Below are 15,735 nucleotides of genomic sequence, written 5' to 3' on the forward strand. Positions count from 1 at the left end.
GATAGATAGATAGATAGATAGATAGATAGATAGATAGATAGATAGATAGATAGATAGATAGATAGATAGATAGATAGATAGATAGATAGATAGATAGATAGATAGATAGATAGATAGATAGATAGATAGATAGTGTATTGATTTATTGATACACTATTGATGATTATTGTTCTAGTTGGAACATTCAGATCAGAGAGTTTCATTTTTGTAAAAAAGTAAAGCTCTTGGTTAGTTCCCCTACAGTCCAAGCCTCACCTTTGTCCTGATCCAGGATCCCAGTGTGTACAAAGAGCTCCTGCTGTAAGGTGACGGCCTCAGTGTTAAAGATCAGACAAGAAGCTCAAAACTGCTGCTGCTTCATCACATCAAAAGGAGTTCAATGAGGTGGTTCAGGAAAATGGACGCCTCCTGGACACTGGAGGTTTTGGTGCATTCTTCTGAGAGGAGACCCTGGAGCAGACCCAGAACTTTCTGTAGAGATATCTTCTCAGTCAAGGAAACGTCTCGGGATCCCCTGGAGGAGCTGGAGAGTGTTTCTGGGGCGAGGGATGCTTGGGTTTTCCTTCTGGACCTGATGTCTCGGCAACACGATCGCAGGTTAGCAGAAGAAGGAGGATGGATTGAATTAGCATTAATTTAAAAATATTTCTTTGTGTGAGCAAATAACTTCTCACAGTCGTGCTATATTTTATTCTCTGCTGTAATCTCTGCAGCTGAGTGTGTCCAGCCTCCAGGTCGTGACAAACAGTACACTGGGAACAGTTTGACTCTGTTGTTCACAATAAATATACAAACTGTCAGTGTTTATGTGGTTTTCTTTACTCTAGGAAATATTTGGATTATTATGGTGACCAAAAATCACAGTATCATCCCTGTTTTATTGATTATCTCGTGTTTAAATACTTTTAAAGCACTGTATTCCCCTCTGTCCTGAGTACAAGTACTCAATCATTAATCAATACCTGATCCTAGGCTCTGATTTCTCATAGATCGTTTGCACTACTGTCACAGAGAACTTTGTACTTCACCTTAAATATTAATTCACATTATGTGTCTGTCTTCAAAGTGGGAAAATACTGTGCTCAGGGTGTTTTGAAGTAAAGATGAATCGTGCATCAAAACAGAACAAATACATCTCATTGATGTTGGTTACATCTCATTGAATTGATGGGTTTTGTCTTAACTGGTCCATGTTTAATCTAAATGGAACGGAAGTACAGAAACAATCAGCCAGGTATCGGAAAACAGAGAGTACAACGTCTTTATGACCCATTCTGTGTCTTTCTTATCACATGGAGAGCTATAAAACTGGATTGAACTTTTTGTCACACACCTCTCCTGCAGGCTGTGTGAAGGCATCCTGTGTGACTTGTGTCTGTTTATTGCAATAAACAAATTCAAAGACCATTTTGAAGACACCTTTAATTTCACCCGTTTCTGTGTTGAGACAATTTAGAGTAGGAGAATCCACAACAGCTCAAAAGGTGTTCACAATATGAGCTGCAGAAAAAGTCAAAACAGATTTCAGTTTGACTCCTATTTTTTAATGAAAGCACAAGAAACAATAAATTAAATTTGAGTCCAACAATAAGGTCAAATAGACATGTTTTTGTGCATTATAGTACAATATGTATATACATATTTTATTAATCTTACACCTCACTGCTTTACAGATCAAGTCACCTTTTTATAAACTGCGCGAAAGACAAAACTGAATAAGTCATGATGGTTTTTATGAATGAAAAACCCTGATGGGCTTTTATTCATGTTCTTCTGGCAACATTGAAACAAAAAATAAAATCCTGACAGAGAACATAGTTTTTTTTTAATCTATAATAAACACTCATGTTAATATTTATGCAACTGTTCATTTTGATCAAAACTTCATCTTGCTATTTCAGCAGATGCACGAAACACACAATCATTATGTACAGTAGAAAGTTACAGAACAATACGACCTTTACATCCGGTAAAGTATTTACAGCGCTACAAGATATGTGTTCCAAAACAACTTTAGTGTTGCACCAGTTTTATTTTTCTGTCTGATTTAGCTCCGAAAGTGGCAGCTTACAGTGACAGCACTGAGTCCATCGGAGCACAATGAGAATATTCTTTCTGTTTGCCATTGGTTGCATTAATGAAGTGGAGTGACAGCTTTATTACAGTATAGTCACACAAATGTTGCTATTTAAACATTATTCAAGATGGAGCCCTCCATTTGCTCACTCCTATCCCAATCCTGGCTTTTATTTCCTTTTTTTGTGTTTTTCTATGAGTTTTTTTTTTTTTTTTCCAATGCAAAACTGTCATGCGCTGCTACAACACACAGACAGTGCACTTATTTGTGAATCAGAATCAGAATAAGCTTTATTATCATTGCACCGAGATACAACGAGGACATGTACGTACAGATGGTACTGAAAGATGGAGGTAGTGCACAAAGCTGCTGCTAAATAGCGCGGCCCTCTTATTCCTATTCAGAATAATATTTTTACTTAGATGAGAAAAGGGAAGAAAACATGAGGAGAGACGGTATAAAAAAGATCTCTCACACCTTGTCCTAGACGGGGCACAGTTTGAGACATAAAAAACCTACCACAGCAAAGCAACATAAATAGACATGATACATATAGGCCGAATATAGAATATATTTTTTAATAAATTTGCAAATCTTACTAAATATCTGATTGGAGTCAGCTAAAGCCTTGTGTTTGGCATGTGTTGTGAAGAGCAACGTAATAATTTAATTGCTCAGGGAAATGTGTTTCCAGTTGTACGCATGACAGTAACACTTTGAATCATTTGAACGCCTCAATCCAAATAAAGCTTTAAAGATGCTGTTACGTTGAGCATGCATCAGGATAATATGCTGTTACGTTTTTAATTATAGGGACTTAAAAAATCAAATCAAATAAACTCAGCACTGAAAAGAAGCTCATAAAAATGCTAACTAACACCATAGAGGGTTTTTTTTACACTTAAATGAAAAGAGAGCAAATAAGTGTAGAAATATAAAAAAAGGTAAAGTAAAACAAGAGGAAACAGTACATGTAAATTTAAATGTATTTAAAAAGAATAATTAAAATGAACATTTTCATATGATTAATCTAAATAATATTATTGTTATTGATGACAAGTTATTTTTGACAGTTATGGACAGCGAGTCCAGCTCGCACAATAATTCACTAAAAACAGTTGTCACAATAAACTCATCTGGATTTTATCAATTCATTAATTTTTATTTATTTGTTTAAATTAGGACAATGCATATGAATCCACATGTCAGCAGTAGGCATCAATGTAAATATGTTAGCACAACAGCTAATTTTCATCCGTTGTCCTAAGGCAGGTAAGAACAAGAAACATCTCACAAAACAAAGAGCAGAGAATAATACAAACATCAACTATATAACTCGTAACACAACATGAAATTACAATAAAGGGATGATGCCATAAGAAAATAAACAAAGTCTACACATGAGTGCACCTCTGGTTAGTTTTCAGCCGATGTTTCAAAGAATTTTTAAAGCTGGAGTAGGTGCCACAGTTCCTGATAGAAACTGTCAGTGTGTTCCACGACTGCGTGCCTCTGATGGACGCTACCATTTGGCCAAATTTAGTCCTGCGCCACGGTACATTACAATCTCCTCTGGTCAGTGCCCTTGTGTTTACTGTATTGTGTTTTTTTTTTTTTTTTACTTTTAAAATACATTAAAGGAGGAGGAGCAAGTCTATTTAAAACTTTAAAAATCAGACACGCATCCATAAACATCTGATAGCTATCAAAATCCAGAATGTTGTAGTTATGATGTTACAATAATGCTATTGTAAAAGCTTTTTGTTGAAAATGTTCAGTGTTTTCTTTAAAAGAGACTTTAGGGGCATCAAAATGGCCGCTGAAGTGTGAGACCATGTGATATAACAATAGACGACTGAATATCATGGCATGCATGTCAGCCTTTGCTGATTCTGTTGTCGGAGAAGGTCTTATATGTTTGAAGTTTGACAGAAGTGAAATTATCCTTACATGCTGCTTGAAATTTAGTTTGGAATCAAAAATTACTCCAAGGTATTTAAATTGTTCAACCACATCTAATGTCTCTCTGTTGACTAACACAGATGGTTTCTCATTATCTGCTGGCAGCTGAAAGAAAATCATATAGACTGTTTATTAATGTTACGATGTAGACAAGAGTCCTGGAGCCAGTGAGACACCTGCATCATGGCACTAGAAAGTACAGCAGCAGCTTCATTTTTTGTTTTTCCCTGAACATACCATACAATCTGCATATAATTGTATTTTTACAGTTTTGCAGACGTTGGGTAAATCATTATAGGCTAAACAAGACTGCTCCCAGTATTGAGCCTTGTGGGACTCCAGCTGAGCAGGTGAGTTTTTTATTTGTACTGCTTGTTTTCTGTCAGACACATCTGATTTCATCCAATAGAGGGCACTATTAGAGACATTAAAATGAGTTAGTTTAGCGAGAAGAAAGTTGTGGTTGATGGTGTCAAAAGCACTTTTCAGGTCAAGGAACACAGCATCCACAAAGCCACCCTGATCTAGAAGGCGTTCATTTTCTTGATCCAAAACAAGGTTTAAAACAGTTCATTGGATGAGAAGCGAAACGCCTTCAGTGACAAAATAAGTCCAGTTGTTTTGTTTTAAATCTTTTTTGGGTTTACCATGTCCTGGATGACTAGTATCTGCGATCTTTCACAGTTTTTTTTTCATTATCATGGTCATGCTATGATTTCATACTCTACAAAACAGTGTGAATAATGTAACAGTTGGCTGGGATGCTTATTTTAAATATGTTTCATAATTCAAAACTGCAAAGTGCAACAATGTTTTGATTAGAAAATGTTGGGAGAGCTTTACTCTAGTTACTTTGAAGTTATGGCCTTTCATCCTAAAGGCTCTTACAATTTTCATGAATAGAAAGTCATTTTTCGAGATTATGTGCACAATAGTTGAGATCATCAGCTAATATCTTATCTTTTGTACTTGGCTTTTTGTTTTTTATTATTGTTATTTGTTATTTTATTTAACTTTTATTTTAGCAGGTGGGACATTAAGAACAGTTTCTTATTTACTGTATCACCCTGACAAGTGCACTTGAAGGGTAAGGGAAAAGGAAGAACAAAACAAACATAAAACACTTTGAATATTGACTGGCAGGGCTTAATTTGTAAACCGATCGATGCTGGAATGCAAATAGCAGGCAGGCTGGGGGTGGGGGGGGGGGGGGGGGGTCTGGGGGTCTTCCCCGAGAAATTTTTGAATAAACGAGTTGTTAAACATCTACGTTTACCTACATTTGTAAATGCAGATAAATGGTAAACTGGTTAGCTCGATCGGCAGCACTCATCCCCACTACTCTTAGGGGCGGAGGTTTTTTTAAGGGTAGAGGCAGAAATGCTTCACTTGAAGGGGCAGATGATCGTATGTGATATTAAGAAGTCGTAAGTGGCTGTTGTGTTTAAAATTAGTGTTTATGTTATTATTTTCAGTTTACATGTCCAATATATGTTTCATTTGTTCAAGGCAGTCACAACTTTATTTTTTATTTCATTAATTTTTTTTTAGTCATCCTATTTGTTAAAAAATAAAATAAAAAAGTATGACTTTTTATAACTGTTTATTGTTGTTGCTGTTGTCCATTGTTGTCATCATTCTTTGTTGAAATCAGGTCTCTCTTGTAAATGAGTCCTCGAGGTTCAATGGGATTTACCTGTCTAATTAAAGGTTGAAAATTAAACTTTATTAAAGTTCATAACTTTATTATTAGTAAGCCTGAGAGTTACCAGATCCATTCAAACAGTTACTGGAACGCACTCTGTCAAAATAAGAGCGTTCCCGGATCCTGTGTTTTCAGTTTCACTTTACATGGTTACATGTTACTATGTGGTCATTTGCATGCCCAAATACAGACAGTAGTAGTAGCTGTTACAGGCACACCTCCAGGAAGTTTTCAAAGATGTGGCCAGGTGGGAGCCAATCTTAATGATGGGGTGTCACTGTGGCACATCTAAACCTGATGCTCCTCTACATCCTAATATGACTTGAAAAAGATCTGCAAAAAGATATGAAGCTCTCGACCTTGACCTCTCTAAGTGGCTTTAAACATCTGTTAAGTTCCTGGCAAGAACCAATGCAGACATGTTCCTGTTTTTAGTTTTCTACACCGCCTCGTAATCTAGCTGGTTTTTCGCGACGTTTCCTTTTAATTATCATTTTGTTTTCAATTGTAAAAAAAATAAAAAAATAAAAACACTTAAATTTGTTTGCATCATTTGTGAATGTCTATTGTTGTTATTGTTGTCCACTGTTGTCATCACGTTTTGTTAAAATCCAGGTCTCTCTTGTAAATGAGTCCCCGAGGCTCAATGGGATTAACCTGTATAAATAAAGGTTGAAAGAAAAATGACACAACAGGCTTTCTGGACAATAAAACTATATTCTGTTTAACTCTAAGCTGTTGTCTTTAATCAGGAAAAAAAAAAACGTTTAAATTGATTTTTATCAATTTTTTAAATGATAATTGTTCAAAAACAATGTTTTTATATGCTAATGAGGTTTTACTGATCTCAAATGTTTAAGAGAAATTAAGAATCCACTCCAAACAAAAGGATGCTGAAAGTATCTCACTGGACCATCACTGTTCAAAATTTGTTGGTGACTCAGAATTGCAAGCAAAGTGTTTGCAGCCACGCATCAAGTCATGTGACTTTTGAGCAAAGTCAACTAAGGTTTAACAAATTATTAACCCTATTAGCAGATGTTGGTGGTGCCTCTGATCCGTTGCACTGTAGCACTGTTGTTGGTGCCTGGGGTCACATCCTCAGAGCTATTATAATATTCTTAGTAAAACAAATGTGCAATGCAAAACTTATGACAGTGTAAAGATTTAAATAATTCTGTTTGCATGAATTACTGTGATTTTTTTTTAAACATTACATTGTTTTAAAATATCAGAAATCCATTTGATCATGGTCCCTAACAGACTAGCCATTAGCTTGTCAACCAGGTCATAACTAAACCCTATTTCCTGAAACTGAGATCATTCGAAGAGCTGTCTACATCAGGTAAGATATTAATTGTTCACAACATTTCACAGAACCCCACGTAAAATAATCTAAACTACTTCTTTACACAAACTCACAGGACATTTTACTTTGAAACGGTGCTCTTATCTGAGCCACAGATGTCATTTATCTGCATTGTCACCATAAGTATTTTCACTTATTCCTGTCCAGGTCAGTCCAGTCGACATTAAAGACAACTTGTGATCTGTAAGGCTGATAAAAAAAACACCAATACACAAGCCACAAAAACCCACAACAGTGAGCTGCTTTCCTTTAGACCATTTTGTTGTCTGCCAGGTTAATTATCATAGATCTGTGTGACACAGAGACACAGCATACATGACTTCTCCCTTAATGTGTGTTTAAACTGAACATTAGCTTCAAATAGGGACAAATTAGAGCCAAAAGGTTTTCATTACAATTTAAACAAACCACCAAACATGCTTTTTGTGAACTCTTCAAGTCCTGTCGTCTACGTTTTGTTATGCACAGCCACACACGGGTTCGTTTGTCATCCTCCTCTGACAATATCTGTTTTTGAAGTAAGACAAAGACGATTCCTGACATGTCCACAGCAGTCCATGGTTTATGGTTTAGTAGGTCAAACATCTGTGGACTCTGACTCCAGTGATGGAGAGCTGTGTGTCGTCAGACAGAGCTGATCCATCTGATGCGCGTTTAGTCAGCCAGGAGCCCTCTGAGCCGCTGCAGGAGCACAAACCGTCGCAGGTTCTCTGGCGCTGTTGCGAGCTCTAGAGAAGCTGTTCTGCTCCAAGCGAGAGCGATGGATCATGCAGAAGTCCCTGAAGCACCTCTTGAAATTCTCATCCAGAAAGGCGTACAGCATGGGGTTCAGACTGCTGTTGGTGTAACCCAGAGCGATGCACAGGTGCCAGCAGGCCGTCACCACCATGTTCTTCTGGTCAATCTCCACCACCGTCTTGACGATGATGAAGATGTGAATGGGGGTCCAGCAGATGATGAAGGCTGCCACGACCACCAGAACCATGCGGGTGATCCGCCGCAGGTTCCTGTCCTTCTCCTTAGAGCCCGACAGAAGTCGGACGTTTTGCAGGCGAAGGATCATCAGGCTGTAGCAGATGGTGATGACGAGGACAGGCACCACGAAGGCAAAGATGAAGACGCAGATCTTTGTCACCGTGTCCCAGTACCATTCTGGTTTAGGGAACCAGAGCGTGCAAACTGTATTTCCTGAGGAGTCAAAACAGTCAGGGGGGTTAAAACGCAGAAGCTAATCTAAGTTTGTAATCCAGCTCAAATTCTCCTTTAGTATAAATACTGTACAGTGAACCCTCGCTATAACACGGTTCACCTTTCACAGTCTCGCTGCTTCACGGATTTGCATCATGCATTGTGTTCTGCATTCTGATTGGCTAAACAGTCTCAGTAGTTACTGTAGTTATTTGTAAAAAACATTTATACAGTACTTTTATTTGTTAAACAAATGCTTGGGCCTGTAAAAAGGTTTTGTTCTTTGGTTTGAATGTATTATGGAGTATTTCATTGTATAATAATTGTAAAAAAAATAAAGGTTACTACTTCACGGATTTCGCCTATCACTGGTTGTTTTTGGAACGTAACCCCCGTGAAAAACGAGGGTTCACTGTACTAACACAAGCTGAGGCAGCATTTTACATCCCTCCCCCTCTCCCGCTAACTTAAAAAAATTAAGCTCACCCACCTTTATCTGTCACCTTGGTAACAGCCATGACCATCACCGGCACTCCGACGGCGGAAGAGAGGATCCAGATGCAGACGTTGATGAGCTTGGCCTTTGCGGGCGTGCGGAAGTCCAGGGCCTTCACTGGGTGGCAGACTGCGATGTAGCGATCCACGCTCATCATGGTGAGCGTGAAGATGCTGGTGAACATGTTGTAGTAGTCGATGGCGATGACCACTTTGCACAGCAGCTCCCCAAAAGGCCACGTCCTCATCATGTACTTTGCGCTCTGGAAGGGAAGGGTGCTGGTTGCCAGAGCGTCGGCCAGAGCCAGATTGAAGATGTAAATGTTCGTGGCTGTCTTCATCTTCGTGTACCTGGGTGGGTAGAGGAAGGAAAACAGCACCGAACATTTTCATTTGACTCTCAGAAAACCTTGTAAAGTTTTAGTTAGCTGCTGGAAATGTTACATTTTCTCAAGTTGTAACTGCTGCAAGGACACAAAGAGGAGAGTTATACTAAATAATTCAAATTATGTTGGGTTTATAACCCAGTTTATATCCATCCATCCATCCATTTTCTTTACCCGTTTGTTCCATTTTGGGTCACGGGGGTCGCTGGTGCCCATGTCCAGCAATCACTGTGCGAGGGGCGGGGTACACCCTGGACAGGTCGCAAGTCCATCACAGGGACACATAGAGACAAATGAGACAAACAACCATTCACTCCCCCACTCACACCTAGGGACAATTTAGAGTTACCAATCAGCCTAACATGCATGTTTTTGGTCTGTGGGAGGAAACCGGAGTACCCGGAGAAAACCCACGCATGCACGGAGAGAACATGCAAACTCCACCCAGAAAGGCCCCTGGACCGGGGTTTGAACCAAGGACCTGCTCGCTGAGAGGCAGCAGCTCTACCAGTTGCGCCACCGTGCTGCCCGTCCCAGTTTATATATATATTTTTAATTTCATTTTGAACAGTTGAAATTTCAACAAAACAAGTAAACAACTACCAACTAAATACTCATATAAGGATTTAAAAAATCTGTAATGTTTTTGTGCTTCTGTGCATTGATAATATATTCTGATTCTGGTAACTGTATACACGCAGACATGCATGCATAGCTACATATACATCAACATACCTGCAGATACAAATTTACTCTCATATCACCTACAGATCAAAGCTAAAGCTAAATAGTTGAATAAAATCATTCCTTTAAAAAACAATTTAACAGTTCCCTTTAAAAAGAAGGTTAAGATCTTTTGAAGTGGCATTCTGTGGAAAGGTTATGAACAATAAGTGTCTTACCTTTTGCAGATAGCTGTCTGAAAGGCCTCGGTTTAGAGAATTAGTTAATTTCTGGCTAGATTAATGAGCTGATGGCTAGTCTGAGAGGGATCCACTACCAAACCAGTGTTTCTCCATAACTTGCCATGGCAGGGCGCTCATCTCATTGATTTTGTTTTTGTCGACCGCTGTGCACTGTTTGTACAACAACAAGCAGGGGAGCAGTGTGAGGGAAGAGGCAGCATGAGCGCTGCCTTTAGCTTTTTAGCTAGCACACGTGTATTGTGCACTGCTAGCTTACTACGCCAGTGCTGATGGGGGTGCACGCAGTTTGGGTCAGAAAGCAGGGCGCTCGGTTCTGTTGACAGGGCAGGGGGCGCCCTGCTTGTATAATGGTAGGGGAAACACTGTAAACCGCTCTTTTGTTAAAGAACTTGTATCTCAACTTTCGCTTCTCCATTTGGTTCAGGCAAACAAGCTCATCTACAAATCTAGGTTTTATTTGCAATGAAAGTAGGAAAACAGTAAAAGTTTTAAGTATTAAAAACATGATGAAAAACTGACAGGCAGTGTGAAAGTTTGTCAAACAGCTCACTCGTAACAGATATAAAAGTTTAAGAATAGTTATTTATGGCACAAATCCACTTTGGTCTTACTCAAACTAACCATTAACTTGTCAGTCTGGTCAGAATTATACTGTTACTCCAAATTGAAATTGTTCCATTTTATCTGCAGCAGGTAAGATATTAAGTATTCATGACCGTTTTATGGTTCCCCACTTCAAAAGATCTGAATTTATGATTTGAGCAACGAACTCAGCCTTATAAAATGAGACTGGGAGCCATGTTGTTAGTCATGCCATGGCACCAAATCCTCTGTAGGCTCCAAGATAGGCCTGTAAGCCTCCTATAACTCTAGTTTCTCTGCAGTGAGTTGGTTGATTCTTGAAAATACTTCAAAACACACTCTTTCAGTAGCAAATTTGTTCTCTTTAACATGTGTTTTACCTGAATACAAGCAGAACAGTTCGCTACTTGTTTAAAAAAATGTCTAGAACTCCAAACAACAAGTGACTTCAGATTAAATTACGTTTCTGAGTGCTTTCTTTTCCCCCTTACTAGACTCCACGACCCAAAAAGGAAGACGCTGTAAAGATAATGGATGGTTGGATGGATGGAGTACACACAACAACAGGCTCTAAAAGAATGAGAAATGACAATGGGGGGCATTACATTTTATTTATCACATGATATATCATGCACTGCCCTCAGAATGTGATGTGCTGGACAGGCCCTCTGCTTATAATATGTTTTATGTTCCATTTGTTTGATTGCACTGAGACTGGAGATTGAAACTCTCATGTTGTGGTGCAGCTTTCTAAGAATGTCAAATACACAGACGACCAAACGGTCACGTTATTGCTCAGTCGTTATTACCCACTGCCAAAGGCAAACGGAGATAGTTTTATCGTTCATTATGACTGGATGTGTGTCTGTCGCATAAGGAAAACATCATTTGAACCAAAGGACAGATTTGACAAAGCGTTTAGAACTTAATCATTGAATGCACATCTACAGTTGATTACCTAACCATCACAACAAGCTGACAGGTGACCACTGAGCTAAAACTTGGTGTGGTAGTAGCTGAGAATCATTCACAATGCATGCTCCCAAGTACTACGCATTGCATATCATCTTTACTGAAAACGTTTGGTGGTTTCAGTCCTGTCTGTCTGTCTGTCAGCAAAATATCCCAGATAGCGTGTAATGTAAATTTCAAGAAATAATCAATAAACTTATTAACATTTGAAGTTCACCAAATTCAAGATGCCCACCACAGCTAATTACTTTACATCTTAAGCCAACAATACATTACTTATCCAGTTGGTTTTCAGTTAATGTTTGGAGTGGTAGTAGCTGAGAGTCATCCTCAACCCCCAGCTGCATCACATATATCATCATGTCTCATCATCGTAAGATATTCTTAGTTGAAAGGCAACAGGTGATGTGCATCCCTCCAAAGAATGCTAGGCATTAAATGATCTTAAAGCTCAAATGTATAAAATCATTAAAACGATAAAGATGTGAGTTTGTGGGACCCCACTCTCTCCTTTGATGGTTCAGATAGTGCTCCCCTGCTGATCACAGCGCAGTTAATGGGAATCTGTGATGTGCGTGTTGGAGAGGCTTTTTAGACAGAACAACATTAAAACAATTAGATTAAAAAAATACATTTTTGTTGTATCAGACTCGCAAATTATTATAATAATCAATAACTGGTTTAACTTACTATCTTGGAGTGTGTTGTTTTCCACCTATAATCAGACCAACTCTTATTGTTATTGCTGTGACTCTTACCGGACCACTCCGTACATGACCAGCACGTTCCCCAGCAGCCCCACCACACAGATGAGGGAGTAGAGCGCGGTGATGCACACCGCGATGGAGAGCCCCGCCGTGCTCCAGGCTGCGGCTCCGCTGCTGCCGTTGCTGTTTGACGCTTCCAGCAGCGGGTCCTCCGAGAAGGAGGCGTTGAAAGCAGCTGCAGACGCTGAGGGGCGCTCCGTGAAGTCCTCTGAAGGGAGCTCCATGGTGGGCGCAGCAGCTCGTGACGCGCGGAGGAGTCGAGGGTTGCAGCTGTCCCGGAGTGCTGGGAGCAGACTGGTTGGTCCGTTTAGGAGAGATGTGGCGCGCGGAGCGTGTTGGAGTGGGTTCCTCTTCGCGCCTGCGCGCGCTCGGCTCAGGCATGAAGCTGTCCGTGCGTAAAGAGGAGACTGTTCTCCAAACCACAGCCGGGCTATTTAATCACTCTACAGCTTGAGTTTTATTTTGGATGTACTATTTTTTTTTTGGTAGGAAATTTTTATTATTTTATTTATTTATTATTTTAGATTTTAGAAAAAACAACTTCAGATGACAAAATGCTGTTCCTTTCTGTACTTTAATGTGCACATGCGTCATTGTACATTAAATAGAACATTTATACATTTTGATGAGCTGCTTGAAAAACAAAGTACTTTCTAGCAAAAACAGATACAATATTAATAAAACAGTAATACATATAAATAAATAAAGACCAGGCATGCCTTGAAGGAATGGTTAGTGGCCTTTTATGTCACATTACATGTTGACGGAGTTATTGCTAAACCTTGAAAATAACTTTCATTCAATCTTTATTTAAACAGATAAATCACATTGAGCCTCAAAGACTCATTTACAAGTGAGACCTGTTTGGACAGACAATAAAAGTGGTAAAATGGACACATGTAGGAGTTGGAGGCAAAAAAAAATCCTATCAGACATTTTTTTCCTGCCTGAGGAAAAAAAACTAATATTAAAAAACACCTCGCACAAACAAGCACATTGTGACGTAGACATTCTGCAGAGGGGGACGACGAGAGCAGTCAGCAATGTTCATAGATGCTCTCGAGGTCACTGTAAGAGTTCTGATAAGGATGGAATAATCAGCCAATGTCCTCCGGTGAGATCCATAAACATTCTCAAGGGATGTCGAGGAATGGCCAAGAATAACGTCTATGAGAATCCAAGAGTCCTGAAATGATGACACAAGTTTATTCAGCTGGTTATCAGTTGGGAATTTCTCTGATGTGTTGTTCATTGTGTTAGCCTTCAGGGTATGTGTTTGAAATCACTCTCAGCTACGACTTTACTAAATATCTTCTCTAAATCTTTAAAAAGGACTACATTATATTCACTTTTTCTGTTGACTTAGCTGTTATCAGCTATAACTTCAGGTGTTAATCAGTTGTAGATGCACACCCACAGATTCCTCCTGAGGGTTTCGTTAAAATTCTTCCACCGGTTCATGAGATGTTTTGCTAACAGACAGTGTTGATCACAAAACTTAAAGTTTGAAGCAAGAAGGAAGGAGTCTGGCCAGGTCACCATTCATGCCAAAACCACCGTTTCAAGCAGATTCACAGAGCTGGTGAGAAAAGAAAGGATAAAATAATCTGTGCACCTGTCAGTCAGTCACACCTAATAATCCTGGATCTGGTGTTGTCAATAAAACGTCTGTATCGAGCTTTTTGTCCTGTTTGGTGTCAGTTTGCAGCATGAGCTGCCTGTCCTCCTCGGTCAAAGTGTTGAAATTACCTCCGTGAATCACAGTGATGTAATTACCTGCCAGGGCTGATCAAATATTGAACAAGGCTTTGATAGTCTGAATAGCAACAGTAAAGTCTGTGGATGTTCAAACTATCTCTTCTAATTATTGCACTCCTTTTACATTCAGTATAATAAACTGCTTTGATCTAAATATACCCTGCAGGAGCCTTCCGCATTTATTAATTCAGCAGAATGGATGAAATGTGGTTTTGTCTCAGATATTCATTCACCTGGATAAACGAATTAACAGAGTCACAGTTTATGAACTAAGCACAGGAGTTACTGAAGAATGTTTATTTCTAATAATGCAGTTGAAGTCCTTGAAGCGATATTCCAACTATTTAGAAATGGAGTTTGTGGAAAGGTCATGAACAGTTGTTTTTTATTTGTTGTAGACAGCTATTTGAATAATTTCCTTTTGTACAGAGTTCTGAAAAAATCACCAAGACCGAAGTAGACTGGTGTTTTCTTAGCCCCGCTGCTGCCCTTGGGTCAAAAAGACACTTGGTTTTAAAACTAAAGCTGTGGGATTCTTAGGTTTCCAGCCACAATCACTTTGTCCACAGCTGCTAATCATCTTAATCATCCACCACTCCTCACCTGAGCATTTAATCTCCTGCCAGACATTCATCCAACGCTGGAACATTATGATTCCTTACGTCCTGCTCCTCCGTGTCTTCTGAGACCTCCTCGCTCCTTGTGACCTCGCCCTGTCATCTTCTTGTCCGTGCAATCGCCAAACATCAGCCTGGATCAAAAACTACCGAGCACCTTCAACCTGTTCCTCTCTCCAACAATACTACCGGATCACCTTTCATCATTTTTTGGGAAACCTAGGACCTCGTTTTCTCCCTCCTCTCCAACATGACCTGTAAAACAAGCACAACCCAGAACATTTCACTTGTAAATAAATCCTGTACCTTTTATACACCTGACTCTTTGTCTTCATCAGTCTGCTAACCTGGGGTCTAACAACATGTTAAAAGCCTTGTGGATCATTTTGAACCAAGGGCAGCAGGAGGGTTAAACCTCAAACCTCCAGCCTTTCATAGCGATTCATTCCATTTCCATATTATAGACTTTTATATCACCATCGATTTCACATTACATGTTTATTTACATGCACAATAAAATTGCATGTGTTATAATGCAAGCCAATCTTTTGACTGTTAATTTATTTATTTTCTTTTACTAATAAAATTAGGTCTGGCAATTTTGTAAAGTAGATACAACAAATCTGTCCGAGTTGTTGTACCTTTGTCAGAACTAATCAACAATATTTAGAATAACACCAAAAATTAGTTAATCAAACTAATATCACAAGAGTAAAGTGTTAACACGGATGTTTGTTTTGTTTTGCAAGTGCAAGAAGCTGCAGCAGCAGCTCGCTGTAGCATTTCTGGTACCATCTGGGTTCTCACCCATTTCTTAATATGTCTGCCGGTATAACTGTACTAATATCAGCTCAGCACAAGCAGAGATGGGGAGAAGATTAGGATTAACAAGAACAAATGTCCATATTTGAGGGTTTGTTTTCCTAAAATC

At 39.1% G+C, this 15,735-nt stretch overlaps 1 protein-coding gene across 1 annotated transcript; it reads right to left on the bottom strand.

Annotated features, from left to right (window-relative positions):
• Positions 1-7,771: 7,771 nt before the first annotated feature.
• Positions 7,772-12,714, bottom strand: oprd1b (opioid receptor, delta 1b). The gene is made up of 3 exons (XM_037677048.1): positions 12,421-12,714; positions 8,792-9,147; positions 7,772-8,301 (listed from the first exon to the last, which is right to left on the bottom strand). Exons 1-3 carry the CDS (start codon positions 12,651-12,653, stop codon positions 7,772-7,774), a joined length of 1,119 nt encoding a protein of 372 aa, XP_037532976.1. The 5' UTR covers positions 12,654-12,714.
• Between the last annotated feature and the right edge of the window lie 3,021 nt (positions 12,715-15,735).

Source organism: Nematolebias whitei, chromosome 5 (genome assembly GCF_014905685.2).
Source record: "Nematolebias whitei isolate Nwh7 chromosome 5, NemWhi1, whole genome shotgun sequence".
Taxonomy (NCBI): Eukaryota; Metazoa; Chordata; class Actinopteri; order Cyprinodontiformes; family Rivulidae; genus Nematolebias; species Nematolebias whitei.